The sequence below is a fragment of the Schistocerca americana genome, chromosome 6 (genome assembly GCF_021461395.2).
Source record: "Schistocerca americana isolate TAMUIC-IGC-003095 chromosome 6, iqSchAmer2.1, whole genome shotgun sequence".
NCBI classification, from domain to species: domain Eukaryota; kingdom Metazoa; phylum Arthropoda; class Insecta; order Orthoptera; family Acrididae; genus Schistocerca; species Schistocerca americana.
The window spans coordinates 185,804,804-185,819,024 of NC_060124.1; the positions used below are offsets into that span (position 1 = coordinate 185,804,804).

General features: G+C 43.6%; 1 protein-coding gene across 1 annotated transcript in view; it reads right to left on the bottom strand.

The window, feature by feature from the left end:
- LOC124619486 (transforming growth factor beta regulator 1-like) overlaps positions 1–14,221 on the bottom strand; it is a 79,555-nt gene that overhangs the window by 24,176 nt on the left and 41,158 nt on the right. Inside the window, exons 5-6 of the mRNA XM_047145899.1 lie at positions 8,741–8,886; positions 391–622 (exon numbers count right to left, since the gene is read on the bottom strand). Of these exons, the coding sequence (XP_047001855.1) occupies positions 391–622; positions 8,741–8,886 (378 nt within the window). The remainder of the gene's footprint in view (positions 1–390; positions 623–8,740; positions 8,887–14,221) is intronic.

The following is a 14,221-nucleotide window of genomic DNA, read 5'->3' on the forward strand; positions in this document are numbered from 1 at the left end:
GAGAATTGTACTGAGGCATTTGAGCTCTGGATGATGTTAGGTGACAAGGTGATGCTAACTTCACTATTCTCATTTCTCTCAACCCCCTTCTACTTCTCGTCTGTCCAATGATCTCAGGATTGAGTGTGGTGTAGTGCTTGCCAGTGTGTTACCTTTGACCTCTCCAATGCCCCCCTTCCCCCCCACAACAGCTGGACCTCTTTTATTCTGTGGTCTTCTCCTGCTTTCTATCTTCCCCCAGTCTATCCCTAATAGTTCCAAACTAGGATAGTTCTTTCTACTTTTGTGTGTGTTTGTCATCACTACTTGAATTTTATCTGCTGAAAATAAACACCATCAACTGTTTCTCATTAAGTAAAAATATTCTTTGTGCCAGTTGTATCACATTACCTCAAATTTGCTCCATCTGTACGCCGAACATTTTCTAGTGCCAGGTGAACTTTGTATAAGATTCTGAATCGTTGGATGTGCAAATCCAAAGAAATCAGGGCCCCTGCCCTGGGTGTTGACCACATCAATTCCAACAGCCATATTGATGCGGCGTAATAGCAATGAGTGGCATTCACTTGCAGAGCTGCCAACAAGAGGGGCTCCTGGATCATTATCTGGCACAATTTCAAACCTGAAAATACATTTTAAAAAACTGGATGTTACAAAATGATGAGAAACAAACATATCTAACCTGAATGTCATCAGTACCAATACTTAATCTTTATTCTGAATAGTAAGATAGTACTTTCTATCTTAGTAATAGGAGGCAGCAACTGAATAAATAGTCCAATTTATGCAATACATTTAAAATAATATGGATTAAATTATGAGATAGAAATCTTGGAATGCATCACTGCACAGGGTGAACTAAATATTTAAGGCCAAAATAATGCACCTATGATAGATGATCCTAAACTTAGTGCAAGTTTATTGCTGACATAAGCAACTCACATCCAATTTAATAGCAACAGTTCAATGGGGTAACTCCAGTCTCAATACATGCATTACAAATGAATCAAGATCATTTAGTCCCACTGCTTGCAAATGTTGCCTAATGTAGAAATGTAGGTGTGTAATTACTGCACCATAAGAACTTTCCACAATGTGGCTTTACACTGACAGCTTATTTTCCATCTTTGTAGCCACTCTTCTTCTGACTAAGACATGACTCTGTGGCTCAACAGAGTCTTTGTTGGCTGACATAATTGCTAATTTGCTTGTCTAAATTCCCATGTGCCCAAGTAGCTGGCAGAGTAACACCTCCCACCCCTGATTTTACAGGTTATATAGCTTGAAGAGCTTTCTGTAAATCAAAGCACACGAGGTATTTTGTAGTAGGAATATAATGCACCAGCTCCAATTTCCTAAGGATGACATGTAAGTTTGTATCAAAAGACATAAACAGATCTTCAGGATGAACTCAAGGAAAACACCTGAACAGTCAAGAAACACCCTACTTCAACCCATCAGCAAACAGTGACACACTGTTGTAGTGTTCATTTACAGTTCCATAAAACAATGGAATAAAAAGACATACATGACTGCACACTGAATGTCAGAAAATCAAAAATAATCCTGGACCTCTTCAGTTGCCTTCAAACCGCACTTAGAGTTATTATTCGTCATACACCAAATGCCACTAGTTCATACTCTGTATCGGCTGGGTCACTCATGGATAATTTGTGATAATCATAGTTCAGGGCTTTCCATTGCCACTGCTGGAAAAAAATTACAAGAAACAATAATATAGTTTCTAAAATTATCCTGAACAAAGCTGTTCAGGCCCACTTGGAAGAGATCTAATAAATTAAGCTTCTAAGTCTCCCTGGATAAAATCTACAAGCTACCTCCGACACTGATCACAATTTAGTGGTGGCCAAAAGATGAATTCACATATGAAGGAGATTGGTCACGCAAAGTGGGCAGAGTCCTAACAGTGGGTACAGTGGGTACCCTGGATTGCATCTACACTGATACAAGGAAGGCAGGTCAGAAGAAGAAAACAGACAACAGCAAGATGTCATGCCAAAATATGGTTCAGAGCTGACAATGATGTGTGCCAAGGTATGCCAAAGTGTGAAATACATCACATTATGAACTATAGATTTTATAACATTATTTTCAAAAAAACTGTACAGTTAACTCCACATGGAATTATGGCAAACTTTGTATAAGGCACAATTTTCTGCCGCACTGCCACTGTCTACCTCTTTCATTGCAGTAAATAATATCTGTTCACTAAATTTGAAAAATAAATATGAATATGTGTATGAGTTCAAGTGGTTGCCAACATGCTAAAAAGAAAAAAAAAACAAAAAATCACACTGAATACAATGCCTAGTAAAGCTCTGAGTTAAAACTTCCTCTGGGTTTACGATTATATAATGCATATAGATCTTTATTATGAAACGGACAGATTGCTAATCACCACAAAGATGACACACTGAGTTGCAGACAGGCATAACAAAAAGACTGTTAACACTGAGCATCCGGCCAAACTCTTCTTCAGAAAAGAAAACGCATTCCAGAAATAAAACACACACCAGAAAACACACCTCATGCACACATGACCATAATCCCCAGCTGCTCCAGCCAGGTGCAACTGCTGTGTATAATGAAAGCAGCAATCTGGAGTGGGACAGGGAAGTTGGAAGGACAGTAGAGTATGGGTGGGGGGAGTCAACTTAGTCTCTGGCAGAGCAGGAACTGAGCATGCAGGGCCTAGGTGGGGGCAGTACGAGGCTGCCAGATGCAGCATCGGAAGGCTCTGGGTGAGGGAGGTGGGAGGAAAATGGAGAGTAGAAAAGGAGAGGAGCAGAGAAAGGGAAAAGACCTGAGTGCGTTGGCAGAGAGCATCGCACAGTGAGTGTCAAGGCAATAGGACAGAGGGGGCAGAATTTGTTGAGTGGAGAGTGTGGGGAAAGTAGACTACCATTGATTAAGGATGGAGTACTTTTGAGAGTAGAGAATGTGGTGTAAGGATAATCCCCAACTGTGCAGTTCAGAAAAGCTGGTGGCAAAGGGAAGGATCCAGATGGTCTGTGCCGTGACTGCAGCAGTGCTGCTATATGACATGGCTGCTTTCACAGGTGGTCCAGCCCCTGATGGGATAGGATAAGCCTGTGACAGCACTGGAATAGGAAGTGCTGGGTGGGTGGATTGGGCAGGTCATGCACCTGTTTCTTCCACAGGGATATAACCCCTGTGGCAAGAGATTTGGAGTGGCAAAGGGATGAACTAGGATAATACGGAGGTTGGCTGGGTGATGGCACATCACTTTTGGGAAAGACCTTGGGTAGGAAGTCCCCATTTCAGGGCACAATGACATATAATCCGAGGCCCTGACAAAGGATGTAATTCATTTGTTCCAGTCTGGGATGGTAATGGGTGATAAGCGACGTGCTCCTTTGCAGTTAGTTCTTGGAGGCGGTGCGAGGACTGGGGGTGTGTGGGGATATGGCACAGGATATATGTTTGCGGTCTATGTTTGGCGGATAGTGTCTATTTGTGAAGGTCTTTGTGAGACCTTCAGCATGTCGGGCAAGGGAGTTCTTGTCACTGTAGATAAACTGCGCTGTGTGGCTAGTCTGTATGGGAGGGATTTTTTAGTGTGGGAGGAATGGCAGCTGTCAAAATGTGGGTGCTATTTGTGGCTGGTGGGTTTAATGTAGGCAGAGGTGTGGATAGAGCCATCAGAGATGGGGGGTCAGTGTGCAGGTATGCTGGCTTATGGGTTAAGGATGATCAGGTGAAGCAGATGGGAGGTAAGGTGTTGAAGTTGTGAAAGAATGAGTATAAATGATTAATGGAAAATTTCATATAAGATGTGAAACAAATACTAACAAAGAGATAGAGGGGCTGGCCAGTACTTACCTCAGCTCAGTACAGCCGATAGATACATATAAAACAAAACTGAAAATTTACATTCCTAGCTTTCGGAACAAATGTTCCTTCATCGGGGTGGAGAGAGGGGAAAGAAAGGGAAGAAGGGAAAGGAGATTCAGTTACTCACAACCCAGGTTATGAAGCAACAGGGAAAGGAAAATATGGAGGGTACCAAGGATGGAGCATGGTTGTCAGAGGGAAGCCAAAGACATTCTACTGTAAGTACTGCGCCAGCTTCAAACCAAAGAGGATGCATACAGAAGTAAAGAGGTATATAGTATAAAGATAAACACAACTATGTAGGATGAAAAGATGCGTGAATGGCTAAAGAGGAAAGGGAAAGAGGAGAAGACTGGAGAGTGAATGGGAGTGAGGTTGTTTAACGTAGGTTCAGTCCAGGGGGATGGCGGGATGAAAGGATGTGCTGGAGTGCAAGTTCCCATCTCCGCAGTTCAGAGGGACTGGTGTTGGGTGGGAGAAGCCAAATGGCACATACGGTGTAGCAGGTTCCTAGGTCCCTAGAATTATGCTGGAGGGCATGCTCCGCTACTGGGTATTGGGCATCTCCTAGGCGGACAGTTCGTCTGTGTCCGTTCATGCGCTCAGCCAGTTTAGTTGTTGTCATGCCGATGTAAAAGGCTGTGCAGTGCAGGCATGTCAGTTGATAAATGACATGTGTAGTTTCACACGTAGCCCTGCCTAGAATTGTGTATGTTTTACCAGTAGCGGGGCTGGAGTAGGTGGTTGTGGTGGGATGCATGGGGCAGGTTTTGCAGCGGGGTCGGTTACAGGGGTAGGAACCGCTGGGTAGAGAAGGTAGTCTGGGAATATTGTAGGGTTTAACAAGGATGTTACGGAGGTTAGGGGGGCGACGAAAGGCAACTCTGGGTGGTGTGGGGAGAATTTTGTCAAGGGATGATCTCATTTCAGGGGTTGACTTGAGAAAGTCATATCCCTGGCGGAGTAATTTGTTGATGTTTTCGAGGCCAGGATAATATTGGGTGACAAGGGGGATGCTTCTGTGTGGTCTGGGGGTAGGAACATTGTTGTTGGATGGGGAGGAATGTATTGCTCGGGAAATCTGTTTGTGGACAAGGTCTGCAGGATAGTTGCGGGAGAGGAAAGCACTGGTCAGGTTATTGGTGTAATTGTTGAGGGATTCGTCACTGGAGCAGATACGTTTGCCACGAATACCTAGGCTGTAGGGAAGGGAGCGTTTGATGTGGAAAGGATGGCAGCTATCAAAGTGAAGGTACTGTTGTTTGTTTGTGGGTTTGATATGGACAGAGGTGTGGATGTGAGCTTCAACAAGATGAAGGTCAACATCCAGGAAGGTGGCTTGGGTTTTGGAGAAGGACCAGGTGAAATTCAGATTCGAAAAGGAGTTGAGGTTATGGAGGAAATTAAGGAGTGTTTCTTCACCATGAGTCCAGACCACAAAGATGTCATCTATAAACCTATACCAGGCCAGGGGAAGCAGCTGTTGGGTCTTCAGGAAAGCCTCCTCCATGCAGCCCATGAAGAGGTTGGCATAGGAGGGAGCCATCCTGGTTCCCATGGCCATTCCCCTGATTTGTTTGTAGGTCTGGCCTTCAAAAGTGAAGTAATTATGGGTGAGAATGAAGTTGGTAAGTGTGATAAGGAACGAAGTTTTTGGAAGATCTTCGGGTGGGCGTTGGGAGAGGTAGTTCTCAAGGGCAGAGAGACCATGGGTATGTGGGATGTTTGTGTAAAGGGATGTAGCATCTATGGTGACAAGAAAGGTTTCAGGTGGGAGAGGAGTGGGAATGGATTTGAGGCATTCTAGGAAGTGGTTTGTGTCTTGATGTAGGATGGGAGTCTGCGGGTGATAGGTTGTAGGTGCTGGTCTACCAGAGCTGAGATACGTTCGGTTGGGGATTTGAAGCCTGCTGCAATGGGACGGCCAGGATGGTTCTCTTTGTGGATTTTGGGTAGCATCCCCCTTGTCACCCAATATTATCCTGGCCTCGTAAACATCAACAAATTACTCCGCCAGGGATATGACTTTCTCAAGTCAACCCCTGAAATGAGATCATCCCTTGACAAAATTCTCCCCACACCACCCAGAGTTGCCTTTCGTCGGCCCCCTAACCTCCGTAACATCCTTGTTAAACCCTACAATATTCCCAGACTACCTTCTCTACCCAGCAGTTCCTACCCCTGTAACCGACCCCGCTGCAAAACCTGCCCCATGCATCCCCCCACAACCACCTACTCCAGCCCCGCTACTGGTAAAACATACACAATTCTAGGCAGGGCTACGTGTGAAACTACACATGTCATTTATCAACTGACATGCCTGCACTGCACAGCCTTTTACATCGGCATGACAACAACTAAACTGGCTGAGCGCATGAACGGACACAGACGAACTGTCCGCCTAGGAGATGCCCAATACCCAGTAGTGGAGCATGCCCTCCAGCATAATTCTAGGGACCTAGGAACCTGCTACACCGTATGTGCCATTTGGCTTCTCCCACCCAACACCAGTCCCAGTGAACTGCGGAGATGGGAACTTGCACTCCAACACATCCTTTCATCCCGCCATCCCCCTGGACTGAACCTACGTTAAACAACCTCACTACCATTCACTCTTCAGTCTTCTCCTCTTTCCCTTTCCTCTTTAGCCATTCACACATCTTTTCATCCTACATAGTTGTGTTTATCTTTATACTATATACCTCTTTACTTCTGTATGCATCCTCTTTGGTTTGAAGCTGGCGCAGTACTTACAGTAGAATGTCTTTGGCTTCCCTCTGACAACCATGCTCCATCCTTGGTACCCTCCATATTTTCCTTTCCCTGTTGCTTCATAACCTGGGTTGTGAGTAACTGAATCTCCTTTCCCTTCTTCCCTTTCTTTCCCCTCTCTCCTCCCCGATGAAGGAACATTTGTTCCGAAAGCTAGGAATGTAAATTTTCAGTTCTGTTTATGTGTATCTATCGGCTGTACTGAGCTGAGGTAAGTACTGGCCAGCCCCTCTATCTCTTTGTTAGTATTTGTTTCACAAAGAATGAGTATAGGGTTTCTTGACCCTGAGTCCAGGTCATCAAGATATTATCATTGAACCTGAACCAGACCAGGGGTTTGGGGTTTTGGGAGGCTAGGAAGTTTTCCTCTAGATGGCCCCTAAACCAATTGGCATAGGAAAGTGCCATGCAGGTTCCCATGTTTATGCCACAGATTTGTTTGTATATCTTCCCTTCAAAGGTGAAGTTGTAGTGGATTAGGATAAAGTTAGTAAGGCATGTGAGAAATGAGGTAGGTGATTTGTAGTCTGAAAGACATAGAGAAAGGTAGTGTTCAATGGCAGCAACATTGTGGGCATGAGGGATATTGGTGTAAAGGAAAGTGGAATCAACAGCGATAAGTAGGGATCCAGGAGGTAAAGGTTGGGGTTGATGGAGTCTGTGAAGGAATTTGGTTGGTATCTTTGATGTGGGAGGCTAACTCTTTGGCAATCAGTTAGAGGTGTTGGTCAATGAGGGTCAAAATTCTTTCACTGGCAGCACAATATCTAGCCCCCAACTGGCATCCAGGATTGTTGGGTTTGTGGATTTTTGGGAGCAAGGAGAACGTGAGTGTGTGGGGTGTCACAGGGGTGAGAATGAAAATGGATTCACAAGCGGGGTTCTGGGGAGGGCCTGGAGATTTGAGGTTATGTTTCACTTCTGGGATGGTACTACTCTGGCAGAGTTTAGGAGAAGTCAGACAACTGGTACAGGCCTTCCACCAGGTAGTCACTGTGATTCATAACACCAGTGGTGGAACCTTTGTCTGCAAATTGGATAATTAGGCCAAGACTTATTTTGAGGCTGTGTATGGCTGTCCTTTCATCTGTGGAAAAGTTGGTTTTCTTAGGATGGGGCCTGCGGAAGGATGGACATTCTCCACTCCCAAAATTATTCCAGCCTCAACCTATGGTAACCTACTGTCCCCACACACTCGACCCAACAGTTTCTTCCCCCTCTCTCCTGTTACCTCCTTCCAATTCACGTCCCCTCACCCGCATTGTGCAGTGCTCTTTGCCGACACACCCATCTTCCTTTTCCCCTACTTTGCTCCTCTCCCTTTCCACTCCCTGTTTTCCTCCCCCCCTCCTCCCTGTGCCTGGTAGCCTTGTCCTGCCACCATCTCATCTCTGCATGCTCCGGCTGGCAGTAATGACTTCTCTCCTCCCTATTCATACCCTGCTAAGCCACCCCATCCCCTGTCTTAGATGGGACTACTGTTTTTGTTCAATGCAACAGTTGCATTCTGGCCAGGGCGACCAGAGATAGTGGTCACATGTGACTGAGGTGTATGTGCTTTTTGTGTGTGTTTTTTCCTTTTCTGGCTGGAAGCTCAATGTGTAACAGTCTTTTTGTAATGCCTGTATGCAACTAGATGTGTCATCTTTATTGTGATTAGCAATCTATCCTTTTCATAATATTGTTGTTATTCCAACCTGGGCTTTCCACTGTTTGACATATGAAAGGAAACGAAATGTCATGTGGCAAGGGCCTCCCAACAGGTAGACCTGTTTGCCTGATGCAAGTTTTTTGAGGTGGCGCCACTTTGGCGGCTTGCACGTTGATGAGGCTGAAATGAGGCGGATGAAGACAACACAAACACCCAGTCCCTGAGTAGAGAAAATCTCCAACCCAGCTGGGAATCGAATCGGGCCTCCCCAGGCATTGTTTGACATATAAGTCTTTTTTACTTGTTGTTATTAAGCAGCATGGGTCAGAACATAAAGCTGGCAAACATGAGACACCCCATCAGGAACATGTAAAACACTTACATCGTGACAAAATAAGAGAAAATATAAGCTCAGATTCAATGGCAGTTACATCACTTTACCTGGGTAATGTTCCTCCATCAAGAACCTTGCAAGTGTACACACATTTCTTTTCTGGGTCTAGAAGGCTCCCATAAACTCTTGTTGAGCAAAAACCCACAGGAAAAATGAACTCTTCTGTATGATAATCAGGTCTATCAGACACAACCTGCAAAATTAAACAACAGTACACAGTGTTACCTGCCACTAAAAAGTTTTAAAACTAATATCCATAACTATAAAAGAGTAGTATCGTTAAGGTAACTGTGTTGAAGCAGACTGGGAAGAGAAATTGACAGTGATCCTCTTGAAGAAGGCATTCAACATTCCTCTGCTACAGCAAAGGGAAATTATGGAAAATCTAAATCAGAAAGACTGGCTGGAGATTTGAACACCACTCATCCAAATTGTAAGTCCTGATAACAGATGGAACATAAGCTCTAAAAGCTAAGAATGGATGAAGTAGCTGGTATTGGTCTTAATGACTATATCAGCCCAGTATTTAATATGAATGATTTACGGAAAACATGAAATGCAAGTTTTCTGTTTTACACTGAAAAGCCACAGAAACTGGTACACCTGCCTAATATCGCACAGGGTGCCCACAAGTACACAGAAGTGCCGCAACACGATGTGGCATGGACTTGACTAATGTCTGAAGTAGTGCTGGAGGGAACTGACACCGTGAATCCTGCAGAGCTGTCCATAAATCCATAAAAGTGTGATGGGGTGGAATGTCTTCTGAACAGCACGTTGCAATGCAACCCAGATATGGTCAATAATGTTCATGTCTGGGGAGTCTGTGGCCAGCGGAAGTATTTAAACTCAGAAGTGTGTTCCTGGAGCCACTCTGTAGCTATTCTGGACATATGGGGTGTCACATTATCCTGCTGGAACTGTCCAAGTCCGTAGGAATGCACAATGGATATGAATGGATGCAGGTGATCAGACAGGATGTTTACATAACTGTCAGAGTCATATCTAGACGTATGAGGGATCCCATATGACTCCAGTTGCACATGTCCCACACCATTACAGAATCTCCACCAGCTTCAACAGTCCCCTGCTAACATGCAGGGTCCATGGATTCATGAGGTTGTCTCCATACCCATGTATGTCCATCTGCTCGATACAATCTGAAACAAGACTTGTCTGACCAGGCAACTCGTTTCCAGTCATCAACAGTCCAATGTCAGTGTTTACAGTCCCAGGCGAGGCATAAAGCTTTGTTTTATGCAGTCATCAAGGGGACACGAGTGGGCCTTTGGCTCCGAAAGCCTATATCAATGATGTTTCATTGAATGGTTTACATGGTGACACTTGTTGATGGCCCAGCACTGAAACCTGCAGCAATTTGCAGAAGGGTTGCACTTCTGTCACGTGGAATGATTCTCTTCAGTCGTCATTCGTCCAGTTCTTGCAGGATCTTTTTCTGGCCGCAGCGATGCTGAAGATTTGATGTTTTACTGGATTCCTGATATTCACAGTACACTCGTGAAAACCCCACTTCATCACTACCTCAGACATGATGTGTCCCAATGCTTAAGCGCCGACTATAACAACATTTGCAGACCCACTTAAAGCTTGATAACCTGCCATTATAGCAGCAGTAACTGATCTTACAACTGTACCAGACACTAGTTGTCTTACATAAGCATTACCAAATGCAGCCCCATATCGTGCCTGTTTACGTATCTCTGTATATGAATATGCATGCCTGTACCAATTTCTTTGGCGCTTCAGTGTATGAAACAATTAGGAGGGTTGACTGAAAAGTAACGCCTCCACCTTTGTAACTCTTCAACAGTTGGCAGCATTGGTATGCGGCAGGTACTGGCTTGTTCCGTAGCCTCTTCTATACAGCTCCAGTTGGCAAGAAGGCTTAGCATTGAACAGTTGTGTTGTTACAGTGTAAAGTATGGAACCCTGCACAGATGGTCGGTCAGCGTGATTTAAGCGATGTGCAGTTGTTGAATTCTTGATAGCAGAAGGTGACACCCCAAAGGAGATTCATCACAGAATGAAAGCAGTTTATGGTGATTGTGTTGATGTGAGTACTGTATGTCGTTGGGCGAGTAAGTTTAAAAATGTTGAGGCGGGAACATCTGACCTGCGTGACAAACAAAGAGTTGGACATCCTGTGACAGCAACCACCGAGTTTCACAAGCAAAATGTTGACAGATTGATTCAGGACGATCGTTGTATCACTCAGAGACAAATTGCAAGCACAATTGTCATTTCACAAGAATGTGTGGGTCACATTATTGCTTTGTTTGGCCTTCAGAAGATCTGTGGGTAATACTGACTCCTGAAATGAAAGCACACAGATTTGAAATTTGCCAGGAACTCCTATCGCATTACGAGAATGAAGGTGACGCCTTTCTCCATTCAACAGTGACAGGAGATGAAATGTGGGTACACCAGTATGACCCGGAGACGAAACGCCAGTCTAATGAATATCGATACAAAGACTCGCCCCAGAAAAAGATATTCAAGACGCATCCCTCAGCTGGAAAAATCATGACCACAGTGTTCTGGGATGCAGACGGTGTTATCCATATTGATTTCCTTGATCGTGGGACAACAATAAATTCAGAGCGTTACATCACAATGCTGAAAATTCTGAAACGACGGCTAACAAGGGTCTGAAAGGAAAAAAGAAATGTTTTCCTGCAGCATGACAATGCCAAACCACACACTTCATGTGTCACCACAGCAGAACTTCAGAAACTGAATCTCACCACCATACGGCATTCTCCATACAGTCCAGATTCAGCACCGTCTGATTTCCATCTGTTCCCGATAACGAAAGATGATCTGCGAGGACATCATTAGGCTTCTGATGAAGACATCGAGGGAACTGTGAGACTGTGGTTGCAGAAACAGAGTGTCGACTTTTTCCGCGATGGCTTCAGAAAATTTGTTCACGATTGGCAGAAATGTATCCAATTGGCTGCTGATTATGTGGAAAAGTTAATATTAGTAATTAAAGATCACATTCTAAGGATTATTTCTGTGTTTGATTTATTAAAATATTCCCATCCAAACTCAATTAACAAAGGTGGAGGCATTACTTTTCATTCAACCCTCGTATTTATGAAAAAGTAATCGTGCTGCATTGTTAAACAGAGATATCCACAACTGTAACACAAGAAATAAAAATTATCATCATATTGAAGGAAATCAGCTGACAAAGAGCCTATAAAAACAAGATGTCTTCTACACAACAGTTTTCCAATCTATATAAAGGTAACAGGAAACGTGTGCTCTAAAAAAATTGCTACTTCATTAAAACCTGTCCATATAGTGTTAATGAACACCTTGAAGCAAAAAATTATGGTAATTTTTCATATGTAACTCTGCAAATATGCAAAAAACTTTCAGAAAGCATAAAGTGATTTTAATCTTTGGTAATTATGTATGTATAACAGCTTTTTTTTAGATGCTTCTTTTTTAGAGGCTATTTTTGGAGAAATAAGTCATTATTTTACTGATATATGGATGCAGTTGTGTTTTGAAACTTGTAATTTTTCAAACTTCATGTAAGCTTGTCCAATACCATTGTACAGAATGGTCCATGGATACAAATACGTACACCAAATAAATATTGTAATACAAATAGCAGATGCAATGGCTAGAGACCATCCTTTATGGGATATCTGGGAGTACACATACAAAGGATGGCCACTAGGTTTCCTACTAAGACAGCAAGTGGCCAAAAGCCTGTTCTCAGTCCACCACCAGCATAAAGTGTGCCAAAGACTATACTTCTGTTACCAGTGACCGTGAAGTTGACTAGATGATTATCCCTGATGCTCTCAAGTCAGAGTGTTAGAACTCCTCCTTCAGTGACATCAAAGCGTGTCCACAGCCAAACAGCTTGCATGCCAGTATGTATACTAGCACGGTATACCTATTGACATCACCAAGATAGTTGTGAGCTGCCAGGTGAGCACTACATCTGAACCAGCATCAAATCAGCAGTTCATCGCCACCACCATAGTGTCCCTAGGGCTGACTCAACGTACATTTTACTGAACCATTTCAACAAAATAAGTGGATGGCAGTAACAGATGTCCATTCACGTCTATCTGGGACAAATGCCCACACCTCAGGAGAAGCCACCACTAGGTGTTAGCTCATTTATTTGCAATGAGCTACAATTGTGATCTCAAACCATTTTTAACTTATGTGCCCTCAATGGCATACAGCATCATCTATCTGCTCGATCTACTCCCGTTCAATTGTCCAGCAGAACATCTGTTACAGATACATATGGTCCAGGTTAAGAATAGGGGGACAGCACAGGCCATGTTATTAAGAATGTATCATATTACACCCATCAATGCAAAACCTCTCTGGCTCCCTGGCACCATCATAAATTTTTAGAGTAAATCAATGGCCACTGAAAAAACAGAGGTGGGAATGGTTTGGAAATACATCAACCACATGTGCTACTGAAGGGTTTTGATGCCTGATGAGTCAATGTGCCACTGCCAGCAACAAGACAATGACAATGACCACCAGCAGCAGCAGCAGCAGCAGCAGCACCACCACCACCACCACCACCACCACCACCATCAACAGCTACAGAGCCAGACTTAAATGCCAAGCCATCAGCTCCAGGACCACAGAAGTTTTTATGTGCCTGGACATGGAAATGGCTCGATAGAAGAGACCGTGGACATCATCGGTTAAGGTGCTCTGCCATAAGGAGCAGTAACTACGCACATATGACTGCCAGATGTGCAAGGCAGCTGTGAGGAGAATTACAAAAACAGCAATATAATCAACCATAAATGGAAATCAGTTCTCTTTGGACAGCCATTTCAAGCAGGTCATCGCCAGCTACACTACGTCACTGTCTTTCCACCTCATGGCTGCCAGCCTCTGAGTGCGACATTGCTCCACTGCACTAGATTCGGCTGAATTTCCACCCAGATGTACTGTCACGGGATGTTGACCCTGGCAGTTATACTTAACTATGGGTGGTAGACTCAGAAACATTTCCCCTGCATATCTGTAGCCTGTGTTTTGTAATGTTTGTTTTAGAAGCTTGCTGATATGATGTGATTTATGAGATTATTTTTTTCTGTCCATAATAAGATCGCACATCGGTCTCTCTACTGTAAGGTGTTTATATGCATCCCTTGTTCAGTTTCTTTTCCAGGTATTAAAAGTGTGAGACCATCATCCTTATCTTTCAAAGGAATTTTAAGCACTTTCTGTACTATGAGCATGAACTATTTTTTTGAGTTACAAATGTATCATTAATCCATACTAAGATCATACTGTATTATATTGTAAATTCAGTTCCACAATTAGTTTATTGCTTTCTTACATTTCCCAACTGCTACATCCACGAATAAGGCCAAACTTTGAATGCAATGCCCTCATATGACACCAGCTATTTTACTTCTAATCAGCCTAAACTGTGACCTTTCAAATGATGGTTTGTATTTTAGGGGCAGTGGTAGTGGTATAAAAAGTCAAAATTTCATGAA